The 17714-nt window shown below is 32.8% G+C and overlaps 1 protein-coding gene across 17 annotated transcripts in view; it reads right to left on the bottom strand.

Annotated features, from left to right (window-relative positions):
• Positions 1-17316, bottom strand: part of LOC148617157 (uncharacterized) — a 30898-nt gene extending 13582 nt beyond the window's left edge. The window contains exons 1-9 of one of the 17 annotated variants that reach the window (XM_088584528.1): positions 17145-17316; positions 16348-16417; positions 14241-14503; positions 11100-11435; positions 9865-10191; positions 6859-6904; positions 5550-5647; positions 3199-3234; positions 2130-2165 (exon numbers count right to left, since the gene is read on the bottom strand). In XM_088584528.1, coding sequence (XP_088440654.1) covers positions 2130-2165; positions 3199-3234; positions 5550-5647; positions 6859-6904; positions 9865-10191; positions 11100-11435; positions 14241-14331 — 970 coding nt within the window. In that variant the 5' untranslated portion in view covers positions 14332-14503; positions 16348-16417; positions 17145-17316. The other 16 variants (XM_088584532.1, XM_088584523.1, XM_088584515.1 and 13 more) reach the window with 16 other exon arrangements.
• Between the last annotated feature and the right edge of the window lie 398 nt (positions 17317-17714).

Here is a 17714-nt window from a genome sequence, read left to right as displayed (position 1 = left end):
TACACTATAGCTAACTGATAATACCATTCATCTGAACTTTATAACTTAGACTAAAATAAAATTTCAAAACGTACTAAATGTTTAAATTTTACAATACTAGTATTTGTACATTTTTATATCAGTGTCCACGTAGGATAAGTTGCAAAGAAATTTCTCATGGAAGAGGGGCTTTTGTCTGGGGGTGGCTTTTGTCCTAGGGGAGGGCTTTTATCCAGGGTGTGGGGGGTTTGCCCGGGGCTTTTGTCCTGATCCCATATAATTTTCTAATCCTTCAATTTATTTATTTATATATTTATGTCATGCAAAATGTTGTTCGAAAGTACGTTTACAATTAAAACAAATAAAAGCACAACTTCCTCAAGTAGATAGTAGAAGGGATTGACAAATCACATCTCACAACATTTTGTTATACTGGCCTGAATTATAGGAAGGCGGACACAGAGACCACTCTAAGATCGGAAATTTTCTTTGAATGCAATCTTGATTTATGCTAATTGTGTCAGTACTGTCAGAACTCGAAGACGACATTTCTATACTGCGCTTAGCCAAGTCATGCTTTCACGACATCCCAGTATTTTAGTATTACTCAAAAAGACTATTATGACTGTATTTCATTGAAGTATTATAATTTTTGATTATAACATGTGACAATTTCCGTCGGATTGGTTGTCTATTAGACACACTAATGAATCAATCAACTTCCAATAGTCTTTAAAATAAATTGTCATCATGTAATAAAGAGTCAGGTCATTAACAATATTTCTAACATACATGTACAATTTCTGTAAAACCATGGTTGTGAAATATCATATTTTTATAGTAAATATATATCATGTTAAAGTAAATATAAATAATAATATTTAGTCGCACATTTAGATAAAGTTACTATTTTTGAAAAAAAATCAATTTTAATTTACATTATAATCAAAATAAAAAAAAATGCAGATTTAAATCTGCGGGATTATCATCAAATTAGCCCCACACCCCCACCCCCAATAATATATATAAACTATTGAAAATGACCTATGAAAAGCATTACTTTTTGTCAATTTACACATGACTAGCCCTACCAATTAGTTTGTTTTTTGATAACAATGCAAACTTGTGTTTTCAAAACAATTTACCCTTAACCCTCGACCTCAAATAACATCTTACAAGTAAATTTGTCCCCATGGAACATCCGGTCCTTCGTCGCGGTGAAATAAGCTGCAAGGCAAAAGCTAATTCTCAAGCTAATCCCAACATGAAGGTAAACAAATTAGGATTTTTTATATCAAAAGATATATATAGTTTTTAAATTTCATGAATACAAAAATATTAATAATCAAATAAAATAACAATGTACAAATTGTTTAAAATAGAACAAAAAAAAAAGAAATTTTGCAAAAATATTTTTCACGATAACAACAACTTGTATGGCTTGTAATGTCATAATTTTAAACAATGGCGGAAGAAACCGAGACTCTATACGATAGAAAATAGCCAATATCTCTGTTATACCTTTTCTTTGCGATGAAATACTTTTCCGACTTTCTGAATTGATTTAATGCTACTTGTAAAAATTGAAAACTTACACTTAAATGATATTAAATGCTTTGCAGGTACAGCTTGCTACGACCGCAATGGTTAACCTCGAACAGTTTGGGCAAATATGAACCCAAACAACATTCAAGCGGAAAGTTCAAAGTTCAGAGTGTGGATTGTGATCTAATGTTTGACACAGAATAAAACTGTTCAACGAATTTTAAAATCTCCATTTAAACATTTGTCTAATTTGACCCAATATCCATAATTAAAAATTAAACAAGAGGTTGCATGAACGTTCTGCTAAGAATAATCCAACACATCTTGCAAAGGAAGGTACTGAAACGATCGGTAAGCAGGAAGTAGGCGAGAGAGGAACCTAAAAAGGGGCGACAAGGTACAAGTCATCATGCAAAGACTAATCAGGGGAGCCAAGACGCCAGCGGAAACTAAAAAAATGAAATCCAGGGACAATGATCAGAAATGGAAAACAGACATACACAAAAAAGAATATAATATAACTAAAATAACACATACAAAGTAACAAAAGTAAATGTGCAACTCGGTCTTTGAGAAAAAAAAAACTTGGGGGTTTTATCCCATACCTTGCAGTTCTTCGGACGTTTTCTCTGTATTGGTTTCTGAAAGAATAATAATAAGATTTACGTTAACAAAATCTTGTACAAATTAGGTAACCATTTTGAAAGTGTTAAATGCAATCGTTCCCATACGACTGATTTTGAGTGTTTGAAATTTTGTGTAGGATAAAGAGTAATCAAGGTACCAAGATTCTAGTGAAAATAAGACATTGGGAATAAGAGAGAAGTGCGTTTATTCGTCAATGACACTTTTTATCAATTTTAATTGTCCAGCCAATATTACTTAGTTTGAATTACTGCTCTTCAATTCCAGTTTATTAATTACAAAATATTAATGATAGGATAGAGATTTTGAGTGAAAATTGTGTTAAATGGAACATGATTAGCACATTTAATGCTCCTTGACAAATTACTGCGAGAACAAAATTCCATAAATGCAAATCTATTACTAATCATCTTTCAAGGCCAAAAAGGAGTAACTTCCGTTCATTTCAAGACTAGATCCTAATTTTATTTGCTGAAATAAGAGAATATTATTGAGGTGAATAATTACCAGAAATATATTAACAGGTAATCACAGTTTGGGCAAATATGAACACACACAACATTCAAGCTGAATGCAGTTCAGAGTTTGGATTGTGGTTGAATGTTTGACACAGAACAAGATTCTGAAACAAAAAAAAACTGTTCAACGAATTTTAAAATTTCCATTTAAGCATCTGTCTAATTTGACCCAATATCCATAATTAAACAAGTGGTTTCATGAATGTTCTGCTAAGAATAATCCAACACATCCTGCAATGGAAGACACGAAAACGATCGGTAAACAGTAAGTAGGTGAGAGAGGAACCTAAAAAGGGGCGACAAGGTACAAGTCATCATGCAAACACTAATCAGGGGAACCAAGACGCCAGCGGAAACTAAAAAAATGAAATCCAGGGACAATGATCAGAATTGGAAAACAGACATACACAAAAAAGAATATAATAATAACTAAAATAACACATACAAAGTAATAAAAGTAAATGTGCAACTCGGACTTTGAGAAAAAAAATTTGGGGGTTTTATCCCATACCTTGCAGTTCTTCGGACGTTTTCTCTGTATTGGTTTCTGAAAGAATAATAATAAGATTTACGTTAACAAAATCTTGTACAAATTATGTACCCATTTTGAAAGTGTTAAATGCAATCGTTCCCATACGACTGATTTTGAGTGTTTGAAATTTTGTGTAGGATAAAGAGTAATCAAGGAACCAAGATTCTAGCGGAAATAAAACATTGTGAATAGAAAAGAAGTGACGTTTATTTGTCAAAGGACACTTTTTATCAATTTTGATTGTCCAGCCAATATTACTTAGTTTGAATTACTGCTCTTCAATTCCTGTTTATTAATTACAAAATATTAATGATAGGATAGAGATTTTGAGTGAAAATTGTGTTAAATGGAACATGATTAGCACATTTAATGCTCCTTGACAAATTACTGCGAGAACTAAATTCCATAAATGCAAATCTATTACTAAACATCTTTCAAGGCCAAAAAAGAGTAACTTCCGTTCATTTCAAGACTAGATCCTAATTTTATTTGCTGAAATAAAAGAATATTATTGAGGTGAATAATTACTAGAAACATTTACAGATAATAAAAGATGTATCGAATGATTAAAAAGGAAATACATTTTTTTAACCACCGGAGAGTGATTGAATTTCTGTGCCGTTTTAAATTTCCGAGTGTTCTTTAGATTTCATGGGAGAAACTGATTCTCCTCCAATGGTCTCTGGTTTTAGAAGATTTCTCCCCTCTCGACAGTAAAATTTTACTTTTAACTATCTCGAGTAGAGAAATCTTGTAATCCTCTCGAGACTGAAAGATAAGCTATATGTAGGGTCCATGACTGGTAAAATAAATAAATTAAATGTCTAATTTACCTCTAAATTTAGTTCTATAACGCTATTGTAATGAACGACATGGTGATACCATTTTACGAACGAACAAATTGTTTTGGGATCGTATAACAAAATGTGGGTTTTATCCCACACCTTGTAGTTATCGGGACGTCAAATTTATGGAGTCTGAAAGAATATATATATAACATTTTGTACGAATTAAGAAATGGATTAAGTATAATTTTGAAAATGTTTAATGCAATGATTCTCATAGGTGAAAACAGACTCAAGTTTTGCATTCTTCATTTTTCTTATAGTCTTCTAGCTTTTCAGAAATAATTCAATACGTTGATAACTATGTACCTCTAAATTTAGTTTTATAGTGCTTTTGTTATGAAAATGGAAATTAATGATCAGATACTTTCATATAGGGAGGATCATTCTTTCAACTTAGTTTTAAAGATTTCTAAAGGGAATTAGCAGAATTATGTTTTATTTATGCAGGCTTTCAAACTATGATTGCATGCAAAGCTGTCCTCTATGAATTGGTGTTATATACTGTTGCATGCTCATTTCCAATTAGATTTGAAGAGATTCTACTAAAATTTGTAAGAAGATTTTCTTTATTTTTCTTTTCGGCAATATCTTAAAAATAAAAGCTATAAACCATACACTCATTCAAACAATCTTACAACTTGTTAATGGTATGCAATATCATTTAGTATCCGCGTCTCTTAATTGACTATGATAATGAAACTGGGTTTTTTATATGAAATTCTGGTATAATGTTAAAATCAGTTACTATTTCTTTATTCCTGGACTAGCAATACACTAATATTTAAGCAAACAGGCAGAAATTTGTTTAAGATAAATTGATAATGTCCCGGGGTTATATTTGAGAGAAACTTATGGAACGAAAATATTTTCCGGCTTCCAGGTTACGTGGAGCTTGATGCTGGCCTATGGTCTAAAAATACTACAAATTAGCATGTTTTAAACATTGCATAGCTCTTTGCAGTTATTGGTTACACTGAAAGTTACTGTTTCAGACAGGGGCTACAGTTTATTGTTATTTCAAAACTTATATTTTTTTCATATGATTCGCAAGCCAATGACTTCTAAACGATTAAATCAAGAACTACACAATAAACAAGTAACTTACCAATTACACATAGGTTAACTTCCATGCATAAAAGATTTCAAAACGCAAAATTACAAGTTTTTAAATCAAGTTTAAGTCATACTAGTACTTGATTTTATAAACAAAATAATTGACTATTGTTACTATTATTTTGCATTTATGTGCATAGCTATATGAATTAATTCAATCAAAAAAGTTGTAACTAAACCAGAAGCCTTTAAAAACTGTTTTCAGCTGTACTTTTGTTTAATGTCTGTTGAAAGTAAAATAATAGACAATGGGAATGAGAAATATGTGCTGCAATTCATACTTTTCTATCATCCTCAATTTGAATCCAATATAATTTTTGTGCTAATGATTTTAAATATCTGTCATGGTCATAAATCCTTTTAACTTACTTCCTCGTTGACTACTGGTTTCTCTTCTTTTATACTTAAAACACACTATGGCAACAATCGCAAAGACAATTATAGGTGTCAATAATGCAACAACTATTCTAAAATAGAAAAAGACGAACAAACTCGACAAAAAGTATTGACTGGTAGGTGTTTGCAGACATATTTAGACTTTAACCAGTGATTTTCATCCCTCATTTGGGCCCCGTTCCCAATGAGAAATATGCTCTAATTTTCCCAAATGTTTACTGCAAAATTCCCAAATAAATATTTTATTTGAAAGACATATCGTCGCGATTTTTTCGTTTGCAGTTTCGTATTTGTCTTGTTTACAAATCTCATAAACTGGTCATCGCGAGTGTTAACGTAATAGGAAACCAGTTTATATAAGTATTCGTGGTGTTTCGGTAGTTATCCTTATCTTAACGTACCGCAATGACACGTTGAACAAATCAGTTTTCATGGCGCTGATGGATACACCGTAACAATCCACGAGTTCATGATGACGACCATAAAACCTCTGTAGTGACGATCTTTTCTCAACATAACCCTGTACCAGAAGCCTATTTGTTAGAATTCCAGCGCGATACAAAAAGTCTGGTGCTGAAGGGATGTTGCTACATATGAAAGTTGACAATTCTGAATGAAAAGTCATCGCGTTTGTCGTAAAGTTTAGTCAATAGTTTTCCTTTACCATCGATTTCTAAGTGTAGGTCAAGATATGAGGCTGACTTCACAGTGTTTGTAGTATCCTTTATTTCAAGTTCTTGGGGTTGGAGCGATGCATCAAATCCCCAAAATTAAGATATTGGCTGAAAATTGTATTTTTTTCTCTTTCAAGGGCAATAACTCTTATAAGGAGTCATCTAACAACTTAAATGCCTGAAGACTTTTGTAGTCCTATAAATAAGGATCATTTTAGCTATTGAAAAAATTGACTAAACCTAACGGTTTTGGAGATATATGCGAAAAAATGTTATATTTTTAGTAACGTTGGCCATGTTTTTCGACAGATCAAAAATGCCCACTTCAGTTCTATGCAGTTAAACTATACCAAGTTTGATTCCAATTTGTCAAGTAGTTTCAGAGGAGAAGAGTTTTGAAAAAATGTTAACGACGACTGACGACGACGACGGCGGACGCCAAGTGATGGAAATAGCTCACGTGGCCTTCGGCCAGGTGAGCTAAAAAGTATATAAATTAAAAATCTGAAACCATAAGGTATTACGTGTACTTCCTATATGTATTTTACAATTTTTGAAACATTAAAAAAATATAAATATTTTTTATGTTGATAGACTGAAGTACTTACATCACTCCAGTGCTCGATCCTGTTTCACCTTTGCCATTAGAGGAACCTATAAAAAATTGTGTTTATAATTTAAAAAAAAACTCTTTATCACAGAAAAATTTCATAGTACTTGACGATAAGAAGTTAGAAACAGAATCTATAGTAATGATATAGATTCAGCTGTAGAAAAATATCTAAAGAATCTTTTGTGATATTACAATGCCCGAAAATTACTAAGCTGGATTTGCTAAAACTATTGTTTTTTTTAATAAATGACTATAATGAATGTCTAACATATAATCATATAATTTGATGGAGTCAATATCGATATTACAGTCTTGTGTGTTGTGCTGAATAATTCACCCTTAAAAAACGTATAGTCATTGTATGAAATGCCTTCATGTACCAAATCATAATATCGCTTGGGCAAATGTCTTAGGAAACATACATATATTTAGTAAAAATTAAAAAAAAACTGGTATTGAAAATGCATTCTTAATATTTTATCTTCGTATTATCTACACATGCACATGTATTTCAGTAAACAAGCAAACAAACAAATAAACAAAATACACCCATCCCACCCCTAAAACACAACGCTTAAATTAATGCATTTGCTTAAAACATGCATTTTGTTTTTTTTATAAAATAAGTGCAGAAATAGTATACGACGATTTCGCTTATTAAGATCTGTGGATTATGTACGTGTGGTATCAGCCTTATCTAGCAGACAGATTTACTGACAATTTATTTGAAAGGGAAAAGTTTTAGTTTCAACATATTGAAGTTTTTGTTTTTGTTTTTTGTTTTTCTTCAACACCAATATTTGTACACTCTTCGCGATGTTTCTGGGTTTGTATTTCCACAATCTTAATGTTTACCAAATGCCCCATATACGAATGCTTCTATCGTGCATTAAGCGAACACTCCTTCCTAACGTCCGTTTAAAGGCACGATAAAGGAATGTTCCAAGTGTGCGCTTATAAGCCCGATAGACGAATGCTCATGGCATGCACTTAAATGCGCGATAAATGAACACTCATCGATAGAACGATGACAAATATGAAGAATGATATTAACAATTAATGAAGAAAGAAACAAGAGGCTTCAAGGAGCCAGATTCGCTCAACTGGTTAAATTTTGCTTTTCAAGGGCAAGAAATTAAACAAGATCTTGTCCATCGATTTTGATTCAAGGAGACTTTTGTATGACTTATCATACTATCATAAGGATCATTTCAGCATTAAAAGAATTTAGCTAGATCAACCGTTTTGGGGATATATATGCGAAAAAAACTACTGTCTGACTCCTATGTCTATATTTAGAAACAGCGGCGATATTTTCGACGGATCAAAAATCCCTACATTAGTTCTAAGGTAATATATCCAAAGAAACATACATACCAAGTTTGGTTCCAATTGGTCCAGTAGTATCAGAGGAGAAGAGTATTGAAAATTTGTTAACCTGTTAACGACGGACGATGACGACGGACGCCAAGTGATGGTAGTATACATGTGAGTTAAAAACGTTGATAAAGGACAATAATCCAAACACGGCCTAACAGAACAAAACGAAAATTTAACCACAGTCAGATCTAATAATGCTGAACACTTTTCTCCATGTCAGAATGTGGCTAAACCTAATGGTTTTGGAGATATATATGCGACAAACTACTGTCTGTTCTATTTTTAGTAACAGCGGCCATGTTTTTCGATAGATCAAATATCCCCACTGCAGTTTTATGCAGGATACCCCAAGGAACATTCAAATCAAGTCTGGTTCTAATTGGTCAAATAGTGTCAGAGGAGAAGATTTTTGAAATAACTAACATAAAAAATAGCAAAAAAAAAACATTGAAAAATGGCAATAACTCACACATGATTAAACGGATCAAAATTTGTTTAAAGTCAACCACTCTTGACACACATATTTCTATCTAAAACAACCAACTCCAAACAGCAATCAGAACTACTTTTGTTGACCACTCAATGAAAGAATATAACTTATTCCGGACAGTATGCACATCTCCAGATGGTCTATGTGACCTAACACAGTTTCATAATAATCTTGCGAGTCGTTAAAGAGGAGTTGTAGACAACGCATCAGACCAAGTTTTGCTGAAATATACTAAAGTTCCAACAGCTGTCATTTCTAAAATTTTTATCCGAACACAACTTTCCGACAATATGCCCATCTCCATATGATAATATAACACCCCAATTAGTTTCATAACAATCCTGCAAGCGGTTGGGGAGGAGTTGAATACAATACATCTGACGAAGTTTTGCTGAAAAACGCTTGAGTCCAAAAACCCTCATTTCTACAATTTTGTTTTTCATACAAACACAAATTCCTGACAGTATGCACATTTCCATGTGGTTATAATACATCCAACAAAGTCTCATAGCAATGCTGCAAGCTGCTTAGAAATTGGTTTGGATAGACAGACGGACAGAAAGATAGGGTGAAACCTATATACCCCCAAACTTTATTTGCAGGGGTATAATAATAGTAACAGAATATCGAAATAATAGCTGGAAAAATGAAGTAATGAATGTACAGAAGTAAATGAATGCTTCAATCAAGCTTTTAAACGAATGTTAGTATCGTGCGTTTTAACCCAACGCTACTATCGTGCATTAAAATGACCGCTTTGGGTTTAAACGCACGCTCTTATCATGTGTTTTAAACAATCGCTTCTTGTGTGCGTTTTTCGTGTGTTTAAACGAACATCAAAACGATGTTTTAATGCACGGTTAACGATGTACACAGGCTAAAATTGTCGTAGAGTAAAGATCCTTAAATTGGCAAGAAAATTTCTTTAATTTGCTCCTCAATAATAGAAAGACAGCTTACAACTTCAGCACATACACATCATACAACCATGACAACAAACATAGTTATAGCGATTTGACACAGAAATAAAGTTTCACGAAAATACAACACAAAATAAACAAAATTAGACTTAAATGAATTCAATGAAAAACCATTATAATAATATTGATTTTGTTCTTTAGTCATACTTACCTGACAATACATCTTTCTCAAGAAGTTTTACTCTGTTTGAACTGTTGAATGGTATTACGCAAACATATGGGTAATCAAGATCCTTTTTTGAGAAATTTCTGATTTCAAGCGTAAACCCATTTTCTACTATCTGACCATAGTATCTGTCATTCGTTACACTAGATAAGTTCCTCACATCTTCTAATAAAGTCTCATAACTAGGAATATATCTCCCCCATCCAGATTTCCATAGGCAAGTTTTATTCCTACAAGAATCTGTAACACACAACAGTTTTAATGTTTGTCCGAACTCTGTCATCTTTTCTTTCACTTCCAAGTTCAGACTTCCTGTAAAAAATAAGAATCTACTCAAGTATGTTTGTATTCCAATGATACAACAAATCCAGGGTTTATGTCACCCAAAGCCAGCTATAAAAATGTGCCTAGAATAATACGTAGGCACATTCTCTTTTTATATTTCCATTAAAAATAATTAGACATGGTGATACCCCCTGCTTCCCTCCCCAGAAACCATATAGGATACCCCATAAGCATCCAGATGTAAATACAAAATTTGAAGGTGCACAATTTCATCATGTAATATAGAGTCTGTGAAAGTTTTATCAAATTCCATTCAACAGTTTCAGAGGAGTTGCACATTGAGAACAAAGTACAGATGAACGGAGGGAAGGACTGACAAACAATAAGACACAATTATTAATATTTGCTTCCCGCTTTTCAAATGGGGAGTACAAAAAACCATATCAGACATCAACAAGAGTTCTGTAAATAAGTTATCCCATTAAATAAAGCAACTATAAGGGTTGTAATTCCTGTATATCATCGATTTGTTCCTTACTACATTCCAATAAAAAATTGGAACTAAGATTGTAAGAAAATTTTATATCCAAGTAAAAGTTACAAAATAGAATCACAAGTCCACTGGAGATATATGCATATGATCAAACTTAAAACCAAGCCATTGGACCCCTTCTAGTATTAAACATGTCAATACAAAATTATGGCAAAATATGGCAGACATGTTTCCTGCTCCCGTCTAGAAAATAAATTTGGGTAGATAAGGAAGTTATCATATTTGTCATTGAGTTCATGGGGAAACAATCTAGACTTTAAAAGTACTTGAGCCAAAATGGCCATGAAATGTTTAGGACAAACACAAACAGACTGAGTGTAGATATGGTAGCAGGAAACACACATTATTTTGTTGGCCTAAACTAATTAATTATTGTTCCAACCTGTAAATGCATCTTTTACACGTAAAGCTTTAGGATCACTTCTATCAAGACCAACTGAACACTCATAAAGGATGTCTATGTCATCTTTGGATAGATTTCTTACTTCAAGAGTGAAACCGTTTTCAACATATTGACCTGAATACTTGTTGGTAGCTGGTACTGTTTGATTTTGGACGAGTAGAAATCTTGGTCTCAGATTTAGAGTATCTCTACCAGCATCCCATCCTGTCCTTAATGAACATGAAGTTTTGCTGTTGCAAGAGTCAGATAAACATATCAATATAACTGTCTGTCCAAAATTAGTAACACTTCCTAAAACCTCCCATTGCAATTTTCCTGTAAAATAAATTATGAAAAGATTCCTATTATTTGGTGAGGTTAAATGAAAAATATATGTCTTTAAAGTTTCCTTACTTACCCTAGCATTTTTTTTTATATTTTCGTAGAAGCGTTGTTAATATTTTTTCAGATTTCCTCGGTATTATTTTAAGGTTAAAACAAAAAATCTGAGAGCCAATGCCCACTAGCAGTACCCTTCGCACCTCAATTTTAGCATATTATCAAAATCTTAACGTGGTCGTCAAAGTCGTTGTCTTCCAAGCCAAAAGTCACGGGTTGAACAATATCCCCCATCTCCTAGGGGCGGGGTAAATAAATTCCCCCACCTTTTACACAGAGGAGGATACAAATTTTGTAATAACAAGAGGCTGTCGAAGTGCCTGAATCGCTCACCTTGCACACCATGCCCTATTAACTACGTAAGTAAAGGTATCATGCTTTGCAACCATGTTTGACAAAAAATTGCTAAAAAAACCTCCGAAAAAAATTGGGCAGGGGTACCCCTATGAATTGTTATTCCACTTGGTCTGAGAGGCCATAAACCCAGTATACATTTGCTGAAAAAGAACAAAATGAAGTTAAGTCATAGCTATCCAACATTTTCATCATCACCATTCAGACCATGCTCACTATAAGAACCAATTATCGTTGAAATCAAAGCAAGTAAAAAAGTATAAAAAAAAAAAAAAAAAAACAGCGGAGAAAAGCCGTCCTGGGACAATAAATCCTACAACAGGCAACAATTTATTTTGAAAATTTTAGCGAAGGTCAGTCTTCTGATGGTAAACACTATTACTCTCCATCAGAATTTTGCTAAAAAAAACTGTATTTCGACCCCTATGTTCTAATTTTAGTAACAGCGGCCATATTTTGTCAAACTCCAAACGGTCAAAATAACATTAATTTTCGGTGTGCACATTGTTTATTGCGCGAAGGACGATAAACAAAATGTGCACAACGAAAATTAATGTTATTTTTCAATAGACAATATTTTCTTCGTTGTCAAACCTTATAGATTAATTTAAAAAATATTTTAATACAACGAATTTATTCTATACAATAAAATCAACTGATTTCAACACCTGATGACACCTGTAACTCAGTTTTAGCGCCGGATGAAATCGCGGAAAGAGAGTCACTCAGTGCTTCCTTCTGATTCGACGAGAAGCTACGGTTATAACTACGAACAGAGCTCTCGTTTTCATGGCCATGTGCATTATATGTCGAAGTTCGAACCCTACGTCGCTCATTTCCTGTATCGCAGTAGCTCGGAGACAGTGGGCAGTGTAGGATTTAGAACATTTTTGCATTTTTGGCGATGTCGCTCATAAATCAGGAAAATTGATATTGTTTCAAAGATTTCATAGTGTACCATATATGTTCCTAATCAGTGCATCCTTCAAGCAATGGTTGAAAAGGGAAGTTGCCGTCGGATCTGTCTTATTAATGAGCAACTTCAAATCTCAATATGATATCAAATGATAAATGACGACGGTCTCGCCTTCAATTTTGTTTCGTTTCAAAGTTTTTTTTTAAATTGTTTACAAGAATGAATCATACGCACACAAAGTATTCATTATAAATTTGGTAGGGTTTGCTTGTTTGTGTATATTGCAACAAAACGAGAAAAAAAGTCCTGTCAATTGGTTAGAATTCAGGCAGTACTTAGAATCAATCATGGATTGGTTAACACAATGCTAAGTGTAATGTTTTGTTTTTGAACATTATCCTTTAATAGTTCCAACCTAATTAGCATAAAATTATGCCTTTTCATCCATTATGATTGGTTGTTCACCTTTTTTACGACTTCAGCAATGACAATTTTTACAACAGTGTAAATAGCCGTGCAGGTCCGGGTGTCAAAAGAATAGACCTGCAGCAGCGCTCAGCTTGTCGTAAAAGGCGACTGAATAGTACTCAGGAACCTAGCCAGGGGCTAGGCGCTCTGCCCACAGAGCAACTGGAATGTGTGCCCCAGGTGGTGGAATGGGGTACCCCTGGCGTGTTACATGCTGGGGTTGTCAGGCTATAATACGGAAAACCTGACCGCAAACCATAGTGGTGCACCGTGTTGGGAAAGATGCCACGTTCCTCGCACGTTAAAGAACCCTACTGTGGTATTCTCCCGAAGTAGGAACCATAGGGCTCCGCCACAGGAGGCTAAATTGCCCGACCCTACCCACCTCTCCCTATTTCCAGTGGCAATCAAAATTTGTCGACCCTATTGCCCTTGTGTCCCATCCCTTTTTCATTTCATCATTATTTCATGTTCATTTTATCATCAATTTCATGTTCATCGTCGGAATATAGCTGAAATATTGCTGCTCGGACGTTAACCCCAACAAACAAACAAACAAACAACAGTGTAAATCCAATGTACATATCATAAACAATATGTCTACCATCGCTTCGACAAAAGATAGAGCCGTTTAGAGGCTTATTACGGTATTATCTGATATTTTCCATTCATTTTCTGCATTGTATATTTAAAAGAACAATTTGTGAAAGAATACAGCTATCAGTAGCCCGTAAATACTTTGAATATTGAAATTGACAACCATGTCACATTGTCGGTTGAATGCCGCCATTTGCAATGTCAATTTCGGGTGTCAATTTTACTGAATAAGAGCCCTTCAAGAAAAAATACTATATAAATATATTTTAGATAGTTACGGATTGGAATTTATATACGGATTAAGCACTGCTTTTTCCGAAATTGATCGATGTGTAAAATCGGACCATTCACTCACAAAACAATGTCAGTGTTTAATCCTATATAAACTATTACAGATATTTTCTTACCATTTGTGGAGCCAACTAATTGTAGTACAAACAGTACAAGTACAATGGACTTCATGTGGCATTTACAGTTTGTTGTTCTTCGGGCATTCATTCACACTCACTGTAACTTCAAAAAAAGTTAAAGGTTTGTTCTAAACTTTATTAACAACACAATAGTGAGTTTGAACAAGGAGTCGATGATGAAGGATGGCTTCGACTGAGGACGTAGGAGGTGTTGCAGCAAAATGTCACCAGTCACCAGTGCAGTATGTTAGAAACCTAACCTAAAAAAAGTTTATGTTTATACTTAAGTATATACAAAACGCAACAGTCTAAAACGTAGCTGAAGATTCAATCATTGAAAAAATGGTAATTTAGCTGTACATGAAGAACTATATCCACTTTGTTTTAGAATATTCAAACTAATATTCAGTATCGATACTAGATTAGGAAACTTGCAAAATAAAACTAAAAATTTCTGCAGTTCAACATATATTCAGCAATGCTCTAAATTAATATTCTGAATAAAGCAATTTCTTCAAACAAATCTCAAGCCCGGTGGAACAAAAATAATGCATGATCAAATTTGAAATAAAAAGGATTAAAATTTTCAAGAAATAAAAAGCCAGGACATGTCATCTGAGAAAATAAAGAAGCACGATTGTTGCCCTAATATTGTTTGTATTATAAAAAAAATTCAGCGCTCAGTGCCGAAGAGAAAAAAAAAGCAGGACACCACCCCCTCCACCCATATGTAAAATCAAATAATTCACTCACAAAACAATTATAGGTCGTTTAACATTTTAAGTTTGTTGGTATTTTGGGGACATATTTATATCTATTGTCTACAAGCAAGGAACAACATCGTATATTCAAAGATATAAACAACTAAGTATTAATGAATGTATTAATGAAATATGAAAGTGTATCTGGGATGGGACACCATTTTATTTGCCACAAATATGACCAAACAGTGACCTTAAAGTACGAAATGGACAGATTTTGATGAACTTCAAGCCATTCTTTTGTTCTTTTTAAGACTTTTAATGCAAGAACTATCTGAAATCTTTCTGTTCTTTTATCTGTAATGGATTCAAATCTCCAAATTCACAATTAAAACTTAAAGTTTCTAATTGTATTTTAGGTGAAAAGGACCCTTTATCCCCACTTCTCATTGGGAACAAATGCACATACACATACAAATATACTTCATACAGTGGAACAAAAAATAAATAATCTTGCCCCAATGTGATTGAAAATATTTTTTCGACCAGGCAACATTTAAAAAAAATATGGCAAGCCAAAATGGACAAAAATGCCTATTTATTAATATTTATAAATAATTATAACTATTTATAATTCATTTATAAATATTATAATTCAATTATAAATATTTAAAAATCATTTATTGATATCTATAAATCAATCATAAACATTTACAAATATGTTAATTATAAATATTTATAAATGAATTATTAATATTTATAAATGAATTATAAGTATTAATAAATAAATTATAAATATTTATAATTGAATTATACGTATTAATAAATAAATTATAAATATTTATTATTGAATTATAAATATTTATAATTATTTATAAATATTTATAAATAGGCATTTTTGTCTACTTTAGCTTGTCATAAAAAAATAAGCATAGGAAAGTTCTTGGGATGTTGACCATCGATTACCTGTAAGTTGTTCTTTTTGGCAAAAATCCTTAAGCGGTATGGGGCATCAACTTTAAATCATCAAAACTTTCATTTTTTTATAAGATAAGTAAAAGTTCTTTTGTTTCCATAAACTGCAAACAACACTCTTTTTCAGTCCATAATAGTCAGCATGTTCCGTTATTGAACCATATGAGTATAATATTTTAATTACAATTTTATATGAAAATAGAGGTGTAAATATAAATATCGCTTCAAATTATTTTTTTTAAGTGAAAGAGGTAATAGATTCAGATACAAAATTTGAATTATCAATTCATCTAACTTACTGGATGTAAAATAACAAAGTCATAAAGTTTTGAAAATAAGGATTGTCATGAGTTTTATCATGAAATTATTTACTTGCAAACCAATTCAGTGGCACTTAATGATATGCACAATAATGAATATGAAATCACCTAATTATGAGATTGGCGAACTCTCTTCTTATTCCACAGAATAGACCATTTGCCAGCCAACGGTCTTCTGCTATAAAAAAAAATATTTACAAAACGGGACATAGACTCCAGAAATGTGTACGTCTCTCCTCCTTAGATGCAGAAAACATTTTTGATCAATAATATATACATATTTTTTTTACGGATGGTACCCCTACATGTATATCGTTGATAATGTTTCTAGGCATACAATTCCCACCGCGTGTTTAAAAATAAAAGTCTACTTGTCTACTTGGATTACATGTCACATGCATATTACTAACCTTGTACGTATTCAATAAGATAATTACTACTACTAAAGGGGTTTTCAATGTTCTTGACTACTCTGTCGGGTCTTGCACGGACGGCTTTTAAAACTTATAAAAACTTTTTTATTTTTATATATACCCGACTTGCGGACCAACATTTTGTCAACATTTATCTCCCTTTGGAGCAGGTTTCTATTCGGAACACGTAAGGTTTTCCATCCAATATCGACGATACTTTAGAAAATCTCGAAAGTCAAAAGGGAATTTCTCGTTCTACTGACCCTGCCATAAATTTTCTTTACCCGGGATACAAATGAAAATCATCCTTATGTAACCTACCAACAAAATGAAACACACTGTAAATTTAAGAAACACTTTTGTGTTTGTCTGCTGGGGATTCCATTTTCATTGTATATGTGTAACATACTGAATATTGCGATCGGGAACCAGTCTACCTCTTTTTTCTGCACCCGAATCCGAACATCGATTAGAGAGACTTCGAAATTATACCTGCTCTTACGGAAGGTAACTCTGCAAAAACAGGATAAAATATGACTGTATCCGAGCTCCGCAAGTAGGGAATATATCCACGTCTTTTATATCAATTACCTTCCTGGTTAAATCCAATCTCATGTTGACAATTCATTCGGACCAGACCCCGGTCGTACCATGACCATTGTACTTCAGTGGAATATTAAATACGCAATATTTTAAATGTTTAAGAGGGATATATTTATGTATCATGTTTAATAAGTCTAATAGATTACTGTCTTAGTGATATCAATGAAAAATAAAATAGTGTCGTAAAATTTTTTTAAAAAATTCTGAAGAATACTTAGAAATTTCACAAACGATGTACTATTGCTTTACCCATTCAGATACATTTTTTAGTTAATTTTGAAATAAATACATTTATGGAAGTAAAAAATATTTTCTATTTTTAGTCTTAAGTTATGCAAATAAGAGGGTTTAGAGGGGAAATGGTTTTAATTTTTGAGTCCATATCCGATTAACAGTATATGCAATGAACATGTTTGCAATTTTAGTGGAATCCACTGTACTGAAGGATTATATCAAATG

The sequence above is a fragment of the Perna viridis genome, chromosome 5 (assembly GCF_037379345.1).
Source record: "Perna viridis isolate PV_CMFRI_1.1 ecotype Kerala chromosome 5, ASM3737934v1, whole genome shotgun sequence".
NCBI lineage: Eukaryota > Metazoa > Mollusca > Bivalvia > Mytilida > Mytilidae > Perna > Perna viridis.
The sequence above is the reverse complement of the archived record's forward strand: the minus strand, read 5'-3'. Positions and strand labels throughout refer to the sequence as shown.